Genomic DNA, 23,224 nt, shown 5'->3' with positions numbered 1-23,224 from the left:
TGTAAGGTAGAAGACATAATGTTCACCCAGGTCAAAAGGTCATCTTATGTGACTGCTCCCTGTAAAAACTTACCCTGATATGACAGAGACTGGCCATCTTATTTACAAAAATATGCAACTGCAGAGTTAATCAACCACCATATAAAGTGTTTTAAACTTTGCAATTGTCATTATAACTGTTAATCTCTAACTATTTTATTCCTCAGTAACCTGTTGAGGTCCCTGACCCGTGTTTCCCCCGATGATAACACATCAAAGAAACATGGAGCTGGAGCTGAGCAGGGCGGGGCAGTGCGCATGCGCGGTACCTCTTTGTGGCCCTTCTCTTCTTGGAGCTTGTCTGGTCTTCAGAGACCCTTTATAGCAGTAAATCTGAAGATAGGAGTGTTAGGCGACGCTATATCCGTTCATTAAACTGCTTGTGAGGCTGCAAACGTCACTTACTATCGACAGAAATTGTCGGACAGGCACAGAGCACCCAGGGCGTCGACTGGCCAACCAGCAGAGCATCCATTCATCCTTTCATTGGCAGCTGAGGTTGTCCAGTCAAGCTAGCTTAGCGTTAGCCAAGAGGCAGGGGGACAGCTGTGTCTGAGGCATCTTCAAAATGTCGGGTTACCAAGGAAAGAAGAACATTCCACGAATTACAGTAAGTACATTTTGATTGCTTGGACAAAAAAAAAATCACATTTGCCCTTCGGTGGTGGTGATTTGTCAGCGTGCGTTGAGCCTCAGGATTAGAAAAGCTAGCCAACGCTTAGCTGTCGTGTCCATTCATTTACACGGACGCTGTCACCAGCAGCACCCCTGCTCCAGCTTCACACACTGACAGCCTGGGATGAATAATGATAACCTGCCAGTGGGTTTGCAGCAAGCTCTTTGATAACTGGAGCTGTAGTATTTTTCTGTGTCATAAACACTCATGGCTTAATTGAAGCAGCTCTTTGCTCCTCTAGCTGTCATTAGTAGCTGTGTAGCTCTGCCTGGCAGCATCCTCAGTTTGTAGGGTGTAGTTAACAGGTTTAGACAGAGCCTCCTTCACTATCATCATCTCATCTTTCATCCTCCATCAGCTGACATCCACTCAGTCTACCTTCTTTTTTTATTTTTTTATTTGCACAACTAGCCTTTTGCAAGATCTTCCAATGCTTCAGCTAGGACAAGCTTTGGCTATTTAACCCTGATCTGGGATTTGATCATTTAAATTTGCTCTATGGTGCAGCTTTTCCACCAGAAAGCACAGTATTAAGGGTCTACAGCAGGGATGTCGTGATAGTTGAAAGAAGTAAAACCTCTTTTGTAAAGTAGGTCATTGGACAGAAGCACCCATCCAAACCTTTTTCTCTAAGCTTGCATCATGCAGCTGTTATGGCCAGAGTGCTGAAGCATATAGGCAGAAACTGCTTTAAGTTTGATTATTTAATAACACCACTGTCCTGTAAAAATATACTGACTCAGTGTCAGGCTGTGTTTTGTGCAGACAGCTATCTAGGTAGTTGTCTGACAGGTTGAGGCAGACTTACAAACATGCAGCCCTGACATCCCAGACACAACATGCAGACAGCAGTAACTCTGCAGCAGGCACCCGGCCCTCAGACACACAGTCAGACAACGCTTGTTAGTTTGGAACGAAGCAGGTAGTTTCATTCTGCAGAGTTATTGAAAAAAACCCCAAGATTAGGCTTTGTTCCTGAACAACAGCAGCCAAATTTGCCTAAAACAAAGCAATTGTGATACTGTGAAGGTTGTAGCCTCACAGTGACGTAGACAGGGTGGTCCTTCATCGTATTCATTTGTCCAGTCATAGCTGATACCACCGTATCTAGATGCAGTCAATACAATTTATTGATTAGCTGCGTGACAGAAACATGGTCATTATTTTCACCATTCATTCATTTTTTGAGTCAATTAAAACAGTGGTTATGATTTTTTTTAAAGTTAATTTGGCATATTAGATTATGTCATACATTGATTTTTCTAATTAGACATTTAAACCAGGAATTAAACTTTAAAAAAGAGAATAATCACCAGGTCCAGGCCTGCATTGATGCAAAAATGATGCTAGAAAAGTAATATATTATATTAATCATGATTGTGAGCGTGGTCTCTTCTTAATTAGATGCTTGCCTGTTAAGCTTTTGTTGTGTCACATGAAATAATCAAAAACAATAATGTTTATACAACTTGAAAAGATGTTTTATTCATGCTTGGCCTATTTGAGCCGTAACACACTCTCAGTTGGCAGTTTATTAGCCACACCTAAAACTAATGCAGTGTAATGCAGCAGCCCTGCAATAAATCCTTCCTTCCTGAAGGTTGTAGTGTTCAGTTTCTGTTCAAACTGTTATAGAGAGGTGCTAATTCAACTTTCTGTTCATGTTGGAGGCTGGAGTGTGTGGTGCTGTTCAGTGTTATACTGCTGATGTTCATATTATTTTGTCCACCTGTTAATATCAATGAGGGTAGGCTAACAGAAACACCTCTCTGCATTAGTTTTAGCTAGGTGTGCCCATGACACATAATTAGCACCGGCCAAATGCTGGTACAGTATTTTCGCTGAGCTTCACTCAGTGAAAATGCCAAATTTTGCATCCTGTGTGAACCTAATAAACTGACAGCTGAGTGTAGTTCTGTGTATGTGACACGGTTTCTACTTCCATTGACAGTATGGCTGACACTGCTTGACACTGAGCCCTTTACAAAGTGCATTCAGCATTCAGTCGTTAGTAATCATTCAGTTTTATGTCTGTAGTTCTCACAAGGGTGTGTGTGTTTGTGTGTGTGTGCACGCTCGTGTGTGTGTGCGTGTCTGTGTGTATATATGTGTACTACTGTACTCCTACTGTGGACTGTGTGTAAAACATTAATGAAATGTGATCATCTGCTATTTTTGACATATACTCAGTTGAAAACAGCACAAAGTCAATATATTTGATATCTGACCTCATCAGCTTCACTGATTTTTGTAAATATTTACTTATTCTGAATTTGATGCAACCACACGTTTCCAACACGTTGTGACAGGAGCAACAAAAGACTGGGAAAGATGTGGAACGCTCCAAAAACACCTGTTTGGATCATTCCACAGGTAAACAGGTTGATTGGAAACAGGCGATAGATGATTGGGTCTGAAAGGAGCATCCTGAAAGGTTCAGTTGTTCACAAGCGAGGATGGTTCTGATGGAGGATTTACATTTGACTTTTTTCGAATCTGGGTTTGACTTTCTGATGCATGTACAGAATTAAGGACTACAGCAATGCACAATGAAAGCCATTTTGATTGGCGGTATATAACAATCTCAATGCTCTCATTGGGGACCACTCAGGCACAGAGAGGACATACTGTAGGTTGTATGACCCACTTATAGGGGAGTAATGGGCTGGGAGATCATGTCAATACAGCCACGACTTGTATACCTAATGCATTCCTGCTGCCCGTGTCCGTCCACTCTGCTCATTAGAAACTGAGTGTTTCCTGCTGTGAGCTTGGCAGTAAACCACTTTTGTCTTCATTAGCTCTCCTGACTGTCCTCAGAGACCCTGGGGAAGCCTCGAGGAGAAATAGGCCGACCTAGGCCGAGTTTGAGTTAATTGCGCTTCTTAAGAGTTTAAGCTCTTACTTGAAGGTTTTGATCAAGAGTTGCTCCCTCCCTTCAAGTGACGTGTCTGTCATGTGTGATCATCATCATCGTTACGCAGGATGAATATTGGTATGGATTGATTGATGTTTGTATTAGCGATGGGGTGACTATTATTTCTGCCTTAATAAAAGCATTTTCTCTGGGCAAATTGGGAAATACATTAAGCTAAATGAATCACTGAATTTGGCCCAAGGGTCTTTTTCTGTTCTTTAAAAAGTAGTTTGTCTTAGAAATTGGTCAAATTTACTGTTGAATTATGGAAAAGACTATTTAGCTAGCAGGAATTAACAGAGATGATTCTTGCTCTTTTACTCTGCTCAGCAGGTGGTTTGAATTTTTTGTGCTTTGTGGGTAATGTGAAATGCTGTCTGCTCCTTCCAGAGTGACCGTCTCCTCATCAAAGGAGCAAAGATAGTCAACGATGATCAGTCGTTCCTGGCTGATATCTACATGGAGGATGGAGTCATCAAGTAAGTTTGGTAGAAGATGAACAGGGCTGCTTCAAATGCTGCTGATTCCTAACTCCTATAGGGGCCATATTACAAATGACAGAATGATAATGATATTTATCTACAACAGGACACACCTTCACCTTGATTCTTGGAATCTAAATTTTCTTAGTTTTATCATGTCTCCTTTATTCATTTCTGTATCTTTCCTTTCATTTGCCTCCTTCAGGCAAATAGGAGACAACCTCATTGTTCCCGGGGGAGTTAAGATCATAGAGGCTCATGGGAGAATGGTGATGCCTGGGGGTATTGACGTGCACACCCGGTTCCAGATGCCTGACCGAGGCATGGTGGCAGCAGATGACTTCTATCAGGGCACCAGAGCGGCCCTGGCTGGGGGGACGACTATGATCAGTATGTGTTGTATCGGACGTATTCCCACATGCCTTTTCAACCAGTTTAAAGCGCAGTCATCCCGTTGCAGGGATCATAGCACCGCAGATGCGCGTCCCGTCAAACGTATGATTTAATCATGCAGTTTGCTTGCGCACACGAAATCCAACCTGTTTGTTTGTGATTCATAGTCGACCACGTGGTGCCGGAGCCTGGCGTCAGCCTGGTTGCGGCTTTCAAACAGTGGAGGGAGTGGGCCGATAGCAAGTCCTGCTGTGACTATTCCCTGCATGTGGACATCACCGAGTGGAACAAAGGCACTCAAGAAGAGATGGAGGCCCTAGCGAAGGATCATGGTATGCAGTCAACACGTTCACGTTTGTCTCCACATACTTTAGACTTGCTGCCACTTTTACTAGTACGGGAATTTTTCTCAGTCATTATATTTCAATAAAAAGTGTTTCTCAGACGTTGCTTTGGGAAAGAAGTAAGCGACTGCTCACAGACCGTAAACAGTAACTGAATGTTTCTGCTTTGTAATTTTTATCCTTTTGATTTTACTTTTCTCCTTTGCTCTGGGTTTTCCCTCTTTTGCTCTCTTTATTCCACCTTTGGCTGTTTTCTCTCATAAGTTTTCTATCTTCAGGTGTCAACTCTTTCCTGGTCTATTTGGCTTATAAGGATGTTTTCCAACTTTCTGACTCTCAGGTATGCTCGGCGGCTCTGCACGCTCTGCTGAGCCGTCTGTCACGGCATATGTTTTTGAGGCGTGGATGCCTGTCCTACGAGCTGACCCAGCGTGTGTCATTTCCTTTTAGATCTATGAGGTGTTCAGTGTCATCAGAGACCTTGGAGCCATTGCACAGGTGCATGCTGAGAATGGCGACATCATTGCAGAGGTAACAGAATGAGTCGGACAAATCTCAGTTGTAAGCAGTTATCGCCATTTTGGATCTTAATGTTCTTGTGCGGGTTTTTTTTTAGGAGCAGAGACGTATTCTAGAGCTGGGGATCACTGGCCCTGAAGGTCATGTGCTCAGCCGCCCAGAGGAGGTAAGATAGAGGACAGGTTTCTCAATAATGCCACCAATACCCACCGAAACAAACACATATATATATGTGCTTTTTCAATTTCTGGTGGACCAGTTTGCCTTTCATCACAAATGTGCCAGAAAACAGGGAACAGTAGGCAACAGCATGAAGGATAGCGACAATGTTACAGTGGTTGCTTTTTTGTGTCTTTTACTTCAGTGTCTCTTTAAAACTAAACGCTGACTGAATCAGGAGAAGCTTCTCACCTCTTGCCAGTGTTGCATCTTGCAGAATATGAAGTCTGTCATTAGTCTGTCGTAGGTGTCGTGTTTCCATCACTGCCGATTGGAGCTGGAGCCAATAAATACCTGTGACTACTGCAGAGTCATTTGACCGAGGAATGAATGCTGATTGTACCCTTTTCTGCTGAAGAGGAAAGCCAGGTGTTAGTGGCTGTTAGCAGGCTTTTTGTCGAGTGAAAGAGGTGCAGCTGTCGCACTTTTTAAGAGAAATCCGGTATGGAAACCAGACTGCTGATGATTCTGACTTCGTGTGTCTGCAGGTGGAGGCCGAGGCAGTCAATCGCTCTGTCACCATAGCCAATCAGACCAACTGCCCCCTCTACATCACCAAGGTGATGAGCAAGAGTGCTGCTGACGTCATTGCTCTTGCCAGGAAAAAGGGTAAAAAGAGAAACTTTTATTTTGTGCAGATTTACTGCACACCTTCATCAGTGGCTGCCTGGCTTCCGGCTCTTTTCTTTTTTTTTCCCTGATGTCATCCTGTCTACTCCTGTAGGCGCTGTGGTTTATGGAGAGCCCATATCTGCCAGCTTGGGCACAGACGGTACCCATTACTGGAGCAAGAACTGGGCCAAGGCTGCAGCCTATGTCACTTCTCCACCGCTCAGTCCTGATCCCACCACCCCTGACTACCTCAGCTCTCTGTTGTCATGGTAGGTGCTCCATACCAGGACCTAAAGATAGCTGGAGCTCATTATGAAATGCCCTTTACATGCACTTAATGCAAAGGTAGACTAATAAACACCACATTTATCTTATGAGTAATTGTTGAAACATGAACCGTATTGCTCGTATGAAATGAGTTTTCCTGCTTTCTTTCATATCTAGTGGGGACTTGCAGGTGACTGGCAGTGCTCACTGCACCTTCCAGACTTCTCAGCGTGCAATAGGCAAAGATGACTTCACCCTAATCCCAGAGGGCACCAATGGCACTGAGGAGAGGATGTCTCTAATCTGGGACAAATGTGTGGTGAGTTTGATTCGACCCCCTCTTCACACATTCCATACACTCCCATCAAGCAGATGACCTCTGTGCATGTTTAGGCGCTAGCACGTGATTGGTTGTCCTGTCCCAAAAGGTGACTGGCAAGATGGATGAGAACCAGTTTGTGGCAGTGACCAGCACAAACGCAGCCAAGATCTTCAACCTGTTCCCCCGCAAGGGCCGCATCGCTGTGGGGTCTGATGCCGACCTCGTGTTGTGGGACCCAGATGTCACCAAGATCATCTCAGCCAAGAGCCACAACCTGGTCAGATGATAACTTTGACTCTCAACTCTCCTCTGCTATGTCATTTATGTGTCCAAGACATGTTGAGAGCTAATTTTTAAGATTGTATAGGCTGCAGTGCACATCGTAAGGTATAGCCACCTCTCTTAAGAAGAGCGGTGCAGTGGCAGTTAAATTTTTCAACACACATCGACTGATGTAATGCAGAATAACACAATGAATAACACAAACACTTATGCTAATCATGTAATGAGCAGTGTTTTAGTTGTGCCCTGATCAAATCTCTTCTTCTCTCAGGCGGTGGAGTACAACATCTTCGAGGGCACAGAAGTGCGTGGAGGTCCTGTGGTGGTGATCAGCCAAGGCAAGATAGTGCTGGAGGAGGGCAGCCTTCACACCATGGAGGGCTGCGGGCGCTACATCAGCCGTAAACCCTTCTCTGACCACGTGTACAAGAGGATAAAGGCTCGCAGCAGGGTGAGTCCTTCTTGCAGGTAGTCACACCTTAGAGAAACTCGCCGATGGGCTGCACGGCTTCTGGTCTGACGAGCTGTGGCTGTACGTTTAGCTCACAGAGTTGCGAGGAGTCCCCAGGGGCCAGTACGATGGCCCGGTGTGCGAGGTGACTGTGACTCCCAAGGTGATGTCCTCCGTCTCCTCAGTGAAGACTTCCCCGGCCAAGCAGCAGCAGCAGCAACAGCAGGTTACTCACCAGCCAGTGCGCAACCTTCACCAGTCTGGCTTCAGTCTGTCTGGTGAGTGATTGCACACATTTCAGTCCCTGCAGTCGGCCTCTTTCACAACTGGAAGTTTTATTGGATTGTACCGTCATTTTTTTAGGTGCCCAAATCGATGACAATGTTCCTCGCCGCACCACTCAACGCATCGTGGCTCCCCCCGGTGGAAAAGCCAACATCACCAGCCTCGGCTAAGCTCTCCTCTCAACTGAGCCGTGGATGCAGGGCAACGCGGGACCAGAGGCCACTCTTACCGCTGTCACATCACATCAGGTCACCTCTGACCCCCCCCTGCATCCCACCCAAAAGCACTCCATCCATTCTTATTCACACACTCCCACGATGTCACCTCATGCAAAAAAAAAGAAGGCACTATTCCATTTTGTTTCATCTTTCCTGCCATGTTCCATCACCGAGGAAGGAACAAGTGAATCGAAGCAGCTTTTTTTGCTGTTTTTAAGCCCAGTTTGGTTTTGATGACATTACTTTGTTTACATTTTTTTGTATATTTTTTGCTGTACATGTTCGAGCTGTTTAGTTGCCCTCCTGCCTCAGAAAGTAGTCCCAGGAAGCGGTCAGTTTCACGAGCGGGCATTTTAGGAACGTCACGCGTTTACACTTTTTCTTCATGCGCTGTTCATTTCCCAGATATAAGTTAGAATGTGCCGGTGGTCGTGTTCCAGAGCCACCTTCAGCTGAAAGTAAAGCTTCCATTGTCCGTGTTTTGACACTGTTACACTGTAAGATTGCTGTTTTAGTACAAAAATGTTGTTTCATTGCTGCCACAAGAAACTAATCATGAAAGATTAGACTGTAGAAAACGGTTCCTGCATCTCATAACAACCTGACGTTTGCAGTATTTGGTTTTTTTGTCGGTACTGTGTGCAGCTGAACAATTCACCTTCTGTTTGTGTTATAGTTGCACTTTTTTTAAATGGATGTTTAATGTTTTCATCAGTCGTTTTGGAAAGCGCTGACTGCACTGAAAGGAACAGAAAGGGTATTTTTAGGGTTTAACCACTCATTCGACCTGAACATCGGGGGAGAAACGGCTGGCACGCTACATTTTGTCCAAGCAACATGAACCTTTTCCTCCATTTCATCATTTTGTTGTTTTTCCTCAGAGGTTGTCAGGGCAACAAGCTTCCAATAATCAGACCGGTGTATATTGTTGGGGATGCAGACTGAAACTACGAAGAAGCTAACCGGGAGGTTTGCCTGCAGCCTCTCTGCACCTGGTGCTATACAACCTTTGCTGTATATGTGCAGATGATGTCCACCTCCACACTGCGGTCGTGTAAACTCTGTAATATCAGCAGTCACAGTACAGTCATTTACCCACCATTTCTTTTAAATTGATTTGCACCTGTAAGAATCCAAACGGTAAAAATGTATGTGAGCTTGCAACTTTTTCTTTGTATTGGAAACGTCTGTATGTTTTAGGATATGTGTTGACTTGAACTACTTGCCTGCCTGTTGTGTAACATATTGATAGCACACTGTATCTATGAAGGCTCTTGGAAGAAGTGGAACCATGATCTTTGAGACCTGATGAAAAATGCCTCAGTATGTATAGGAAGTCCCTCACAGCGTGCTCATGATGTGTCCACTGTTCTCGGTGTTGGTGTTGTGAATGAATTACCAGATAGCCGGTTTTTCTTACCCCCTCTACCTGCCCGACGTTGTCGACACCAGATTCACTCGAGGTAGTAACTGTATTCACTGAAACGCGTTGGGTTGTCAGTTTCACGCACTCTACAGCCAGACTGTAAAACACTGGATTATCTCTTCCTCATTCCCTTGTCAAGTGTAGGTTTTGTATGCCGAGCTATAATGTGAAGTGATTTACATTCGGGGAAGTTTCTTGGTGATGGTTATTGAGTTGTGATGTTGTTGCCCCTCCCCCAGCAAGTGTGATACTCCCTTGGTCGTGTATGTTTTGTAGGAAACCAGGGTTTTGGGGGGGAAATCATCGGTCCTGTCAGCATTTGACCCTATCTGTGTTGACTTCAGTGGATTAAAATAATAAAAATTAAACATTTTCCAGACTCTTTTTTTAATATATACAATACACGAATAAGTTCACCATCTACAATTCAAATGAAACACTTTATCCAATAACTTCCTAATACTTTAATACTCACATAATGTACAATTTTAGTAAGTTTATATCATTTGTTAGCTTTCAGAGGATTTTCCAGGAAAGATGCACTAAACTCTTCTTGCCTGTTGACAAATTTGACATTTTTGTTTGTTCACCTGCTGCACATTGATTAAAAGCAGGGGTGGAAAGTACATTTACTCAAGTACTGTACTTGAGTATTTCCCCTTTTCTACTGCTATGATTTAACGACCTTGCATTGTTGATGCATTGTTACAGCTCTCTGTTATGCCACTTGTCAGCTTTTGAGCTACAAGAATAAAATCCTTCATGCACACAGTCAGAATTGTGTTTTACGTCACCTGGACGCTTCGGCTTCATCGTGCAGACACTTGAGTTTGACTTGAAGATCTGCTGACGGAGGAAAATCTCCCTGTGCTGTGAGATTTTGTGACACGATCACAGTTTGGGGGCCAATCGTGTTCCAATATGCAACTTACACAAGTGTGACGTTGAATCTTTAAACCTCCGGGTCACATAAAGTGAGAATAGACTTCTCAGTGAAGAAGGAAATTAAATATACATTCACATCCATAAATTTAAGATTTTTAATTGAGGCTGCAAAGACTCTTTTGTGGAAAGACGACATCCAACACCAATATATCTTTAAATATAATATATATATTCATAATTTTTAAATATGAACATTTTAATAGGGCTCCTTTAATAACATAATGCTCATAGGGGTGATTTTTATGAATACTTTTACTAATGCTTCTTTAATTAAGTTGCAGGACTTTTACTTTTTAACACTGTCTTAATGCTGCTTTTACTTAAGTAAAGACTGAATCTTTCTTAGATTGCTGATTAAAAGATTCGCTTTATCACATAAGCAATTAACTGGAATCAATTAATTAGAAGTGTGCCAAATGAGCAGTGTCTCCAGCGTCCTTACAATTAATGTCCAATTACACAATCCTGTCCGGGAACCTTCTGGAGAATTTGACATATGTGAAAGTCCTTTCCAGAAAGGATTAGTCAACAATCTGACCTCTTAAAACTGAGTGCTGTCAGTTTCAAATTTGGAAATCAATTACTTTGTTGAGTCGCACCACATCCAGCAGTGGTTGGAGTAACTGCAGAGAGGCAGCAAGACACTAGGTGGAGGCACAGAGTCGTGGTGCGCTGCCTCAGCCTCGCAGCAGCATTTTGTTGTTCCAGCTCCTTCAACACTTCACCCACAGGGACGCTCCCAGTAAAATGAACCGAGCAAGACAACGTCACAGAGAGTGCACACATCAACAACAGTTCTGTGATTAGTGAAGCCCCCTGGCTGTTTGACAGTCGTCCAATTAGGACTTAGCATGATGAGCGCACTGATTAAACCGGAGAGGGGAATCCTATAATGTCAGCATCTTCACCCACTGATGAGAGCTTTAGAAAGAACACAAAAAGCATCAGGAAGACTTTACAAAGCTAAGCCCTCCTGGGAGAAGTGTGCAAACATGACTCACCAGCTGCGCTCACTATGCTTTCAATCCCCTGGAACATAGACACCAGCATTGCAAGTCCACAATCCTTCCCAGAATCGAATTGTCATCACTACATCATCATCACGAACATGAATTTAGATCTGAAAGCATTCATTCCCCTCTAGGATCAAAGATTGTGGGTTCAGCGATGGATCAGATTTTAAAACAATGCTGAGGGAATGCAGATTATACACTTATTGATAAATGCAACATGAATGCAAAAAAATTGAGCTTCTGGATAAGAGGAGAGAGTGGAACACAGGGAGACTGTTCTTGCCCTGTTCCAGTCTATATCTGACTACTGCAGGGCTGCAGATCTATTTATGGTGTTCATTACAGCTATTGCATTTGGAAGATGATATATCTTTATAAAGGCACACAGGTATTCGCTGGCTGAGGTTTTGTTCATAATCCCACCACTCTCCACAGAGACAGACAATAGAAGGGAGGGGTGAATTAGGTCATCTGTACCATCTGTAGTTTATTGCTGCGGCTGGTGGCTGCTCTCCTAATGGCATCGGCGCGGAGATGGTGTGATTTACAGGTTCACAGACATGCTAGTCAATGACAACGCGGACACAGACAAGCACTCTCGCTGCCTTGCCGGTCCCTCCCCTGTGGGAAATCTGTCGACTCCACTTCTAGGGCTGAACTTCACACGCAGACGGGTGGATGGACTTAACAATGCCGACTGCATTTCCTCCCACTCTCACTCACAAAGGGAGTGCATCTTGGTACTACAGAAGGAGTAGCCAGGGGGAAATAAATCAATACGGTTGGCAGAGGTTGTCCTCTTGCCCTTTGGTGCTTCTGCGTAAACAGAGAGACACTTTGCAGTCTTGACCTCACACTGAACACACTCAGTTTTGCACCTTTGCACTGGTAAACAGCACCCACGCAGAGGATTTTACGAAAAGCCCAGATCAAGGCTCTGCGTGCTTTGTAAGTGCACTGCAAGTAAAAAAGACCGAAACAAAGAGTACGGCCTGAGAGAAGAATGTCTGTGACTGTATGACTTAACTTGACATCTCTAAATCTGGTGGATTTTTTAAGAGGCTTGGGGGCCGGTCAGGATTGAGGTCAGCAACCGCAAGGTCAGTTAAAATTCCACACAAGTATATTAAGACGTCCATCTGGCATCGCTGGGAGGTACATGAAATTGTGGGAATGTGGATAGATGAAGTAGAAGCTTTGAGGGCGATATATTCAGTGAATCAACCAAAAGAAACAACAAGTCTAAAAATGTCCTCATGAATCCCTTGTTGGGAGTACGTCATATAAATTTATTGTAATGTGACATGGAAGTACACAAGGTCCCTTGGTCTTTACTGTGTACAAAGCAGTACACAAACAGCATTTTGACGACAGGAACAGCATTAGGCAAACGGGAGCACCACTGACCAGCATTCTGAAACATTTGGTGAAATCATGCAACATATAAAACTTTCCTATTTACATGATTATACATGTGAACTGCTCTTCTGGAATAAAAAATATGTAAACATTTAGAGGTCTTTTGGTCTCTTTACAGTATGGATTTTTTTTCTTTTGGTCCACATCAGGGGAGCGTTTACAGGATCTTTTCTACACTTAAACAAACTTTAGGGACATTCGATGGACTGCAGTGTGGAAAGGGGTTAAATAAAATGGCTGTCGTGTTTCTTTCAATCTTACATCCAGAGAAATCACAGAATGATATCAAAGCAGAGACTTTTACGTTTTCGATTAGAAGCAGCCATCATTCCAACACAGCGCAGCAATTGTGATGGTAACAGAGCAAAAGGAAATATCTCCTCATCTGCGACCTTGAAAGCGGAGTCGTGACTAATGGATGGAGGATTACGGTAGTTATACGGGCTCTCCGTTTTCCGACAGGGACAGTTGGTGGATTTTAATGGTGGGAAGGTTTCCGACAGGAGGGGGCTGGGCGCAGTTTGACTCCTGTGGGGGAGTCCCGCCGCTGAGGATGCAGCAGCAGGTTTGGTGGAAGCTTTTACTGCAGAGTTTGGCCACTTTGGCCCTGCTCGTCTCAGCCGGTCCAGATCCGGCGGTGGGGCCTCCAGAGAAGACCCTCCACTCCCTGCTGTCCCTGGAGGAAGGGGTTCTGGACAGGGCCATAGAGGAGGAAGGGCTGAGTCGACAGGGAGCCCCCCTGCTGTCCAGGCCCAGACTGAGCGTCTGGTTGTGACCCTGAGTTTGGCTCTGAACCGCATTCAGATGCTGATGGTGCGGTCTGGGGGTCATTCTTAGACAGCAAACTCCGAGTAAACTCTGGAAAGCTTTCTTAAACTCCTGGTTGGAGCACGGGTAGATGATGGGGTTGATGCAGCTGTTGAAGTAACCGAGCCAGAAGGTGATCTTGAAGACAGTGTCTGAAGGTCTGTATGCAGGGAAAATTGAGCCTGTATTAAGATAAACAAGAGGGATTAACATTACGGCAGAAAGAAAAACAAAATCCAAACTGATGTCTTGCCTGGAATGTGGAGTTTGAGATATTCGAAAGCAAATCTACCGCCATGCTCGCAGCTCTATGAGGCTGTAGGCACAACTGTAAAGTCATGAGGATTCATCCTCTGGGGACATGTATGTCAACAATCCATCCATCCATCCATCCATCCATTATCTATACACTGCTTAATCTTCTGCAGGGTCACAGGGGGGCTGGAGCCTATCCCAGCCATCTCGGGCGAAGGCAATCCATCCAAAGTGATTGAGATATTTCAGTCTTGACCAAAGTGACTAACTGAACACTGGCCACGAGCTACGCTGCTAGCACGGCTAAAATGATACAGATGATGTTTGTAGAGCTCCAGTTACCTGCGCTAGTATCGATTTCATCGCGGGGTTGTGTTTATGTGAAAATAACACGGGAGAAACATATCATTGCTCTCATTTACATCCACCTAAGCCAATATATTTTTAATTGTTTTATCCACACTCCGCTAATAAAAGCTCCCCACTTGCCATCAAGGTTGAGGCTCGGATTAAAACTGCCGTCACAAATAGTGCTGCTTTTGATTAGAGGAAGTGTTCACGGCAGACAGCGTGAGTGGGATCCTTAATGAAGAAGCAGAGAAAATGGCTTAACAGGCACATTACATGCAGGCCTGTTAGTCACTGCGAATGTAGCTGATACTTCACATATCCAATGACTGCAAGTGACACATTAAAATACTTAAATGGCTGACTTCTTGTGCGGCTGCCATCTATCTATCTATCTATCTATCTATCTATCTATCTATCATCGGAGGCAGAAGGGGACAAGCTGTCTTGTAAAATGGTTTATTGGGCGAGCTGCTGCAGACGGTTAAACGTGGGCTTTTGAAAAATGAGATCGAGATATCGAGATGGATGGAAGGTAGAAGGTGGAGAGAGTTCGGGAGCAAATTATTTTGTGCCTGGCTCTACAGCTCATACGTTTTATCCCCAGCTGTCCCAACAAAAACAATTCTATTATTGCCAGTATGTTTGATAAATTCATTGTTTAATGAAAAATGAAGGGTATTGCAGCTGTTTGACAAATGTTTTGATGTCCAAAATCAATGAAGCATCACTGGCTGTTGTCAAGGGAAACCTATGTAACTTTTGTCAATTCAATTAAAGGACAACACGATTTGCTTGGAGAAAATTCTATATGACTTCCACTGATACATTTGTGGTGTTCATCCTTCAAACAGCAACATCAGCGTTCATGTGGAGTGTTTGTCCACCTGACAAGCACAAGCAACTTTTCCCTCTCCTTTTAGCTCCGTTTTGGTCTCCACCAACTCATGAGAAAAATATCTGATTATCTAGCAGCTGTTTAGCGCGCGGCTGGTAGCACACTGCGGTTTTTAGAGCCTGAAAACAGCGGCGGCTCAAATCGACGTTGGTGAGCTCGGTGAGAGTGAAGCAAAAAGGTTAAGATGCACGCTGTAAAATCAAAGCAATTATCTGATCGATGCAACACCCTCATACCTAAACGACTGAATAGCTCGTTCGCCAGTGACCCCCAAAACAATGTATCTCACTGTTGGGGAGTACAGCGACAAAGCTAATATGACTTTCATCACAGACAATTCAGTCCATGCAGTAAACGTAAATGTAATCGTAATAACCTGCTTGCACAGTCGACCTACGCAGTCGTTTTTCTGGAGAGGACGGGTTCGATAGATGATTTTTTGGGACAGCTGGGGGGAACTGCAGTTTGGTGACTGGTGCAACTTTAAAATGAGGCTTAACGCCAACTGAAAATCCATTTTTTCGATTGTGATGAGGTGTGGCTACAGGTGCGACTTTCATAAACCTTTAAATCAGAAAGTGCACTGAACCACTGCTTTTCATAAAAGGTATGGAATGACTTTGATTTTGGGGGTGAGGACATTTTATGCCTTTATTAGATAACAATAGGTGGACTTTGCAGACTAGGGACGTTGCAGATCATGTTTGACATCTTAACATCTTTGGCCAGAGGACATGAAATTATTCTTTAAATTAGCATTGGCTCTGAGAAAGACAAAGTCAAGGAGAGACAGTCCTCAAATAAAAACAGAGCTGAAAACATTTCAGCTTTCTCAAATGTATTTTTCTCTGATGGCAAAACAATGTCAAACAATCAAACAATCAAGAGTTATCTGGCTCTACATGTCAAAGCTAGACCATTGCTTGGTGATTCACTGATGAATCTATCATTGTCCACAGACTTATGTGGCAGCGGTATGCAGCCAGACGCCAGCTTTAGTGCGGGAGTGTTGGTAAGCTGAGGCCTTTCCTCATTTCCCAGTCCGGAGAGGCCTTCAGCCAAATGGTAACAGCTATATTTATGAGCATGAGAGCATGGAATAAATAAAAAAAACCCTGAGGGATTTCTGAGGGCTTTGCCATATCTCATATCTACTTGGTTCAGATTTCCGCCTCACATTCCCTCCATATTGACTCCGGCACATACAGTGCATGCATGGTCGGCAAGCCGTGTGATTTCCCTTCAAGTCCGTCTTCATAAAGCTGGGTGTTCTTGAAGGGAACATAATATACGGTCTGACACTGATGTGATAGCTTTATCTGTCATTGCTGGGCCGGCATTGTGATGAAGTGAGCCGCAGACACAAAGGGGAGAGGAAGGAGCAGAAAAATGGCTTTACACTTCTTAAAGAGTGAGTGTTTGAAATACATGTTGGTCTGAAAGTCTGTGCTTTTGTTTACAGACAGGGGAGCAACAGAGGCTGTCAGAGACCTGAAAGATTTATGGAGCCTATTTATAGAGCGTCTACCTGACCGAGTCAAAGCATTTACTACAAGAGGCCACAAGGCTCGTCTGAATGATAGTAACTTCAGTGTGCTCCCACAGAGGAGCAATTCAATTAACTTGATCAAACTATTAAATTCGCCAGCACTTAAAAACTTGGCAATCAATGAATGTATCTGTAAAATGAATTAATGCAGAAGGTGAATGGCTTTCTAAAAGTGGTCTGACTCATACGTGTAAATGCAGGTGATCAAATATATGAACCTATTTTTCCTTTGTGGAATCTTATTGATTAAAAGGATTAAAAGCAGGTCTTGTGGATCTTTAAAGGAGTAGTGACATTTGGGGAAATGTGCTAATTTTCTTTGTTGCCCTGAGTTAGATGAGAAAACCACTTTCATATATGACCCGTCATTATGAATCTGGAGCCAGGAGATAGCGTACAGACTGGATACAGGGGGAAACCGGATTGGATTCGCGAGATCACAAGATCACACAAGCTGAGAATCCATCTCGCCAGGCATCAAGTTGTGAACTTGTGGCTGAACCACAGTGGTTTGGACCAGTCAGCCTCCTACGAGGAACCGCTGGCAGCTACGACCGGGCGTGGTTTAGACGTGACGAGAAGAGAAGCTAGCCTTTGCGTGAAAACATCGGTGTAGCATTGGTGATATCAGAACCGGAGAGTATTTCTTCTCTGGTGATGCATCATCCAATCACCTGCCAAGTGATTTTTGAAAGTGCTGGCACTTCCATGGTTGACTTCCCAGATGATTCTGTATAACAAAACGCCTGGTGAACTAAATCTGCAAGCACCTGTAAAGCTCACTCAGGACTCTAAAATGTTACTGCGTCCAGTCACAACACCTGTAGAACCACGACCCGTCATTTTTAGTCTTTGGTTTTAGTAAAGATTAAACAGACAAGCAATGATGTGTTCATTTGTGAGCTTTAGAGGTGCTGTTTGAACAGAGCCAGGCTATCTGTTTCCTCCTGTTTTCAGACTTTATGCTAAGCTAAGCTAACCCACTACTGGCTGTAGCTTCATATTTACCATACAGAGTGGTATCAATCCTCTCATATTACTCTCAGCAATAAAGCAAATGCGCATGTTTCCCAAAATGTCCAACCAATTGTTGCTTTGCCCACACAAATGTTGCAGAGGTCTTGGACATGATCTGTTGCACAAACTTACTTACTTACTTAAGACGAGCGTGATAATACTCACCGATAGGTAGCACCAGGAAAAATGGCAGCCAGCACAACACGAAGCAGCCAACCACAATGCCCAAGGTCTTGGCGGCCTTCTTCTCGAGTGAGAACTTGAGCAGTCGGAGGGCGAAATGTGTGCGGTTGTGAAGGGCCTCGTCCTCTGACACAGCTGTGTTGCCTCTGTGTATCCTGAGTATCACCCGCTCTGAATCTGACTTCTCTGTCTTATGGCCCTCCCTCAGGCCCTGGCTCTCCCTGTGAGCTACCACATAAACCCGGCAGTACATGACCAGTATGATGGCCAGAGGGAGGTAGAAAGAGCCCACGGCAGAGAAGATGGCGTAGGCCGGCTCCTCCGTGATCTTGCAGATGGACTCGTCCTCGGGCGCCGGCTCTTTCCAGCCAAACAAAGGTCCAATAGATATGATGATAGACAGCACCCACAGCAGCATCACCGCCAGCAGCGCCCTGCGTTTTGTCATTATAGTTGGGTACCGCAGAGGGTAACTGACACCAATGTAGCGGTCAACAGAGATCACGCAGAGGCTCATGATGGAAGCAGTGCAGCAGAGCACATCCACAGCTGCCCAAACATTGCAAAAGACTCGTCCAAACATCCAACGATCCACAATCTCTAAAATGGCAGAGAAAGGTAGGACAGTGGAGCTCAGCAGCAAATCTGCCACCGCCAGATTAACTATGAAATAATGTGTGACCGTCCGCAGGTGTCGATGGCAAACAACTGAGAGGATCACCAGGATGTTTCCCACAATCCCAAACACAATGAAGACGCCAAGCACCGGGCCCAAAACCACAGCCTTGACCACGTTGAGCTCTGGGACTAAAACCTGGCTGCAGTTGGAGCAGTTCTGTGTCAGAGGAGCTGGGGTCATATTGTCCAGCACAGGAACCATCTGTTCCAGTACTACGCTGATGCTCGACACTGTCCTGTGCAACAAAGGTAGACTGAAACACACACCTATTTAAGTTCACCACAGGAGAAAAGGGACATCAGAGCATTCTCATAAAATCCATTAGAGTAATGATCACATTAAGTTCGTCTTGTCAAAACATAATTTGAATGATGATGCTTCGAGCAAATTGCCATTACGTTGGCAAAGCATCAAGAAAAATAAAACAGGGTGCATGCAGAAACACAGAGAGAGAAGTGTAATGTATGCAGAAAAAAACCTACTGGGCTGAAATCAGGTAATCCATCTTGAAAATGTTACTGATGTTAAAACTGTTAGTATGCAGCTGGTACAAAAACACTGTTAGAAATGTGTTATAAGGTGGTGGGTAGAGATCCCATCTAGAAAGAGTCTTTGCATGTTCTCTGAAACAAGAAGCGCAGTGTGAGAAACCAGTTTTCTGGGTCGTGTGGTAGGTGTGCAGTCGTCCGGGCCCTTCCAGTTGAACGCAGATTCAGCTTCAACACAGCAGGATTCAGCGACAGTATCCGGTACCTTTGACAAGAGAGGCAGAAGAACCTGCTTTGAGAGAGCTGATGCCTCCATCACAATCAGTAAAGCACAGAACAGTCGTCCTTGTTTTGTCAGCTGTTTCATCTCATTCTTATTTTTGTCCTTTCCAGGTTACCATGGCTCGCATCCATCAAGACCGTGGGTGTGAGACAACGTCTGAGCCACCGTTCCCGTCAGATCAATGTGACTATCTGGAGCTTATCGACTACACACAACGTGAGGTTGAAGAATAAAGAAAGTGCTATCGGGGCCGATCGGTCGCCCGTTTCACTGGATCATTGGGGAAAACATCACACAATTAAAACTCCAGATGGCATCAAGCCCAACCGGAATAGCTGGAGAGTCAACAGTCCAGCGGCCTCAATCGCAACCTAATGTGTATTTTATTGCCATTTTGTGGCGCTAATATGATCTTCAACTGACCTGCACAAGCCAGATCTTGCTTTTAATCCCTCCTCTCAGCAAATCAATACCACACTGTGACCTCTATATGGTAGAGGTCAAAACAATAGAGAGTGGCATTAATTGACGTCTGAGCATTCATGTGTAGTTTTATTGAACCTTTACTGCAGAATGGTTTAAAGGAAGAGTTTAACGATTTGGGAAATATGCCTTTTTGCTTCATGATCATTCACTAAATATGAAGCTACATCCAGAAAAAAATTAGTTTAGCTCAGCATAGAGACTGCAGACATGGGAAACAGCTGGCATGGCTCCGTCAAGAGTTAGCTCAAGTACTTTACACTTTAATTTTCACATTTCCGTCTCTGAACAAATTAAACCAACAAAATAAAGCCTGTTAACGGGGAACTTTAAAAGTTGCTGGTTGCCAGATTTACCTTTGGACAGAGCTATGGTAGCTGTTTCCTGCTACTTTCAGTCTTTATGCTAAGCTAAGCTATTTATCTGCACGATCTTAGCTCCACATTTAATGCGCTGTTTTGGTACATAATAAACAAACAAGACATAACGTGTAAACGTGTGAACTTTAGCGGAGCTGTTACCTTTGGAAAGAGCTACTTCCACTCTTCACGCTACGTTAAGATCCAACCCTGATTCCAAAGAAGTTGGGAAGCGGTGTAAACTGGTTTACCTCATCTGCTTCACTGATTTTTGTAAATATCTGCTTATTCTGAATTTGATGCAGCAACACTTTTCAAACAAGTTGGGACAGGAGCAACAAAAGACTGGGAAAGATGTGGAACGCTCCAAAAACACCTGTTTGGAACATTCCACAGGTAAACAGGTTGATTGGTAACAGGTGATAGCATCATGATTGGGTCTGAATCATCCTGGAAAGGCTCAGATAACATGACTGGATAAAGGAGATCAATATATGGGCTCAGGAACACTCCAGAAAGCTGCTGTTTGTTGTCTGCTAGCGTTAGCTCCACAGGTAACGCATGTGAGAGTGGATTTGATCTTCTCATGAGCACTTCCCAACCAACGTTTGTGAATGTTCCCCCTGCGACTACAAGACTCCTGCTTGTATATCCCTGTTTTTCACATCTTATATTTTCTGATACATACAATCTCATTTCAGGCCAGATTATTAGGCTCTCTCCTTTGTCGCTGTCTACCTGTATAAGATAAGCAAAATGAGAAATTCCAGTTGCTCAGTCGGGTTTCTAAGTGACGTTATTGCTCCTCCAACAGCGCTCCCTCTGACTTTGATGCATCGAAATAATTTCATTTTGAACGTTCTGTCCCATGACCGCAAAAACAATATCTTAGTTCCATGCAAACTCCTCCACTTTGACAGATGTGAGATTAATCTTGTCTGTGCAGATTACTGACATTTGTAATGTGGATGTTCCTTAACTAAACGTAGATTAGATGGGACTAGTAAAAGTAGTGCGGCCATGTTGACGATTTTAGGATTTTGTTAAGCTGCTTTATTTGAGAGAAAATTAAAAGTTCATCTGAGCTGCCCTCTTTTCTACTGTTTCCTATCTATCTATCTATCTATCTATCTATCTATCTATCTATCTATCTATCTATCTATCTATCTATCTATCAGCAGCCCCCTTTCACAACAATACTGGGGTTAAACATTCTTAACACACAACAGACTGTGCAAAGGCATCGATGAGGGTGCAGGCATTATGCAGTTCCCTCAAGCCTTTAGCCCCCTCCTCTCCTCCAGTGCTCCTTGTCAGACTATTAACCATTGGCTGACCTTTTCCCCCACAAACCCCTGCAGGATGTACAGCTGTTTAACATGTTTGATAGACGCTTATGTCTCTCGCCCCTGCAGGAACGGTGCGGCAAAAAGGCTGCATTCAGCAGCCATCATAACGCAGCACCTGAGAGCCTCTCCCACCCACTCAGAGAGAGGAAGGAGGTGTCTCTGAGGTAATTATGAAAGTGAGAGTAACATGTTTATCCACAGGAGGATTGCAGGAACTCATTACATCGTCATCATTTTGCACTGTAGGAGAGATTAAGTTACCTCCTCTTGAAATATTAAACATACCGTGTTGCAATTAACTGGAGAAAATAAGCCTGATGGATTTACTGTACGACAAGTTCAGGCACATTGACGGGCTCCGTTCAGTCACGATTCGCTCTTTTCTGGTTGTTCTCTCAGGAGCTTCAGGTCAGTTCTGCAGCATTTAGGTGGCAGGTGTTTATGCCAGTGCCAGTAATAAGATAGACATGACATTTATGGCTGCTCAGTGACTTTATTACACTAAAAATTAGGGTTAAAATTAAACAGAATGTGTGGCTAGGGGTTGATTTGGTATTGAACATTTTTTTTTTCGTTTTTATCAGAGAAAATTTGTTCAAACTAGAGGAAAGACTTATTTCTTAAGAGTTGAGCCAATTACATGTTGAGAAGATTTCCAATGAGCCTCACAGACCTAATTTGATTCTAACTCGCACTTCACAATCACAAGTCTGAATTACTACTGATTAAAACAAATAATTTTGAGATTTATTAAAACTGATAAGCGTATCTAATAAAGAAAACCTGTTGATCTCACTAACTTCCACTTTGAGTTTGAGGTGTAGGGATTCATTTTGGGGTGCATGTCCAGGTGCAGTAAAGTATGCACACTGTTCGGCTCTTTTCCAGCACTGATCTGTTTAATATTCATACAGAGTAACACACATCTACAGTGGGTGTTGCCCAGTGGAAGAGGCATACTGAGGGGTGACCCTATCACTGAGCAGCTACATAATGAAGTAAATGGAGCATAGATGCCTTGCTCAGGGGCATGCAGTGGTTATTTGCCTTTACTTTCCATACAAGATATTGCAGGTTCCTTCCACCACAGAACCGCCTGCAAACACAAGCTGTGTGTTCTTGGCTGTTTTCCAGGCAGACACAGAGCAATGTGTTGAAGAGGTTGATGTGCAGCTGCTGCTGAGGGTTGCACAGGAATCCACAATAATGATGAGGACAGCTCGAGACATCAGCCTCTCTACGTCCGCAGCTCTTTTGATTGGTCAGGAGTAAACACCCAGTGTGGCTCAGATGTAATCTCAGCCTCTTTGCTGGCGTGCTGGGTAATTCCCAGCTCTACAAGATGAAGCCACTGTGCAGGACTCTAGGTGATACCTGACAGAAGGTGACATCCACCTTAATAATATGACAGAGTCAGGGGCGTGTGGACACTTGTGATGGTCAGCAGCAGCAGCAGCAGCAGCAGAGAGACCTCATAGTGCATCTTTCTGATGTGCACACTCTTAAAACTACATCATTTCAAGTGATATGTCATTTGAAAACATTATCTTTATTTTTTTTTTTTTAATTTAAGAGATTGGAGAAAGATTTTAAAAACAACAGAAACAGCATCATATAATTCAACTATTTATAGAGCAGTCAAATTAATTTAGACAGGGAACTCCCATAGAGCTGAGGATATTCAGACAGCTCATTTG

At 43.9% G+C, this 23,224-nt stretch overlaps 2 protein-coding genes across 2 annotated transcripts; one reads left to right on the top strand and one right to left on the bottom strand.

The window, feature by feature from the left end:
* The first annotated feature begins 544 nt into the window (after positions 1 to 544).
* Positions 545 to 8,622, top strand: dpysl2a (dihydropyrimidinase like 2a). Its single transcript, XM_041936545.1, has 14 exons — positions 545 to 649; positions 4,023 to 4,111; positions 4,320 to 4,504; positions 4,675 to 4,839; positions 5,130 to 5,191; positions 5,302 to 5,382; positions 5,468 to 5,536; positions 6,078 to 6,198; positions 6,314 to 6,470; positions 6,646 to 6,787; positions 6,897 to 7,067; positions 7,344 to 7,523; positions 7,615 to 7,801; positions 7,887 to 8,622. The coding sequence occupies exons 1-14, from the start codon at positions 608 to 610 to the stop codon at positions 7,976 to 7,978; spliced, it is 1,743 nt and encodes a 580-aa protein (XP_041792479.1). The 5' UTR covers positions 545 to 607; the 3' UTR covers positions 7,979 to 8,622.
* A 4,642-nt stretch (positions 8,623 to 13,264) lies between these two features.
* adra1aa (adrenoceptor alpha 1Aa) lies at positions 13,265 to 18,781 on the bottom strand. The gene is made up of 2 exons (XM_041937740.1): positions 17,869 to 18,781; positions 13,265 to 13,818 (listed from the first exon to the last, which is right to left on the bottom strand). The coding sequence occupies exons 1-2, from the start codon at positions 18,764 to 18,766 to the stop codon at positions 13,265 to 13,267; spliced, it is 1,452 nt and encodes a 483-aa protein (XP_041793674.1). The 5' UTR covers positions 18,767 to 18,781.
* Positions 18,782 to 23,224: the final 4,443 nt, after the last annotated feature.

This window comes from Chelmon rostratus, chromosome 5 (genome assembly GCF_017976325.1).
Source record: "Chelmon rostratus isolate fCheRos1 chromosome 5, fCheRos1.pri, whole genome shotgun sequence".
NCBI lineage: Eukaryota > Metazoa > Chordata > Actinopteri > Chaetodontiformes > Chaetodontidae > Chelmon > Chelmon rostratus.
This window is presented reverse-complemented; position numbering and strand designations above follow the sequence as displayed.

Coding starts and splice junctions, on each gene's coding strand:
- adra1aa (XM_041937740.1), bottom strand. CDS start 18,766: ATGGTTCCTGTGCTGGACAATATGACCCCAGCTCCTCTGACACAGAAC. Junction 13,819..17,868: donor TTTCCTGGTGCTACCTATCG/GTGAGTATTATC, acceptor ATCTTAATACAG/GCTCAATTTTCCCTGCATAC.
- dpysl2a (XM_041936545.1), top strand. CDS start 608: ATGTCGGGTTACCAAGGAAAGAAGAACATTCCACGAATTACA. Junction 5,537..6,077: donor TGCTCAGCCGCCCAGAGGAG/GTAAGATAGAGG, acceptor GTGTGTCTGCAG/GTGGAGGCCGAGGCAGTCAA. Junction 7,068..7,343: donor CAGCCAAGAGCCACAACCTG/GTCAGATGATAA, acceptor TTCTTCTCTCAG/GCGGTGGAGTACAACATCTT.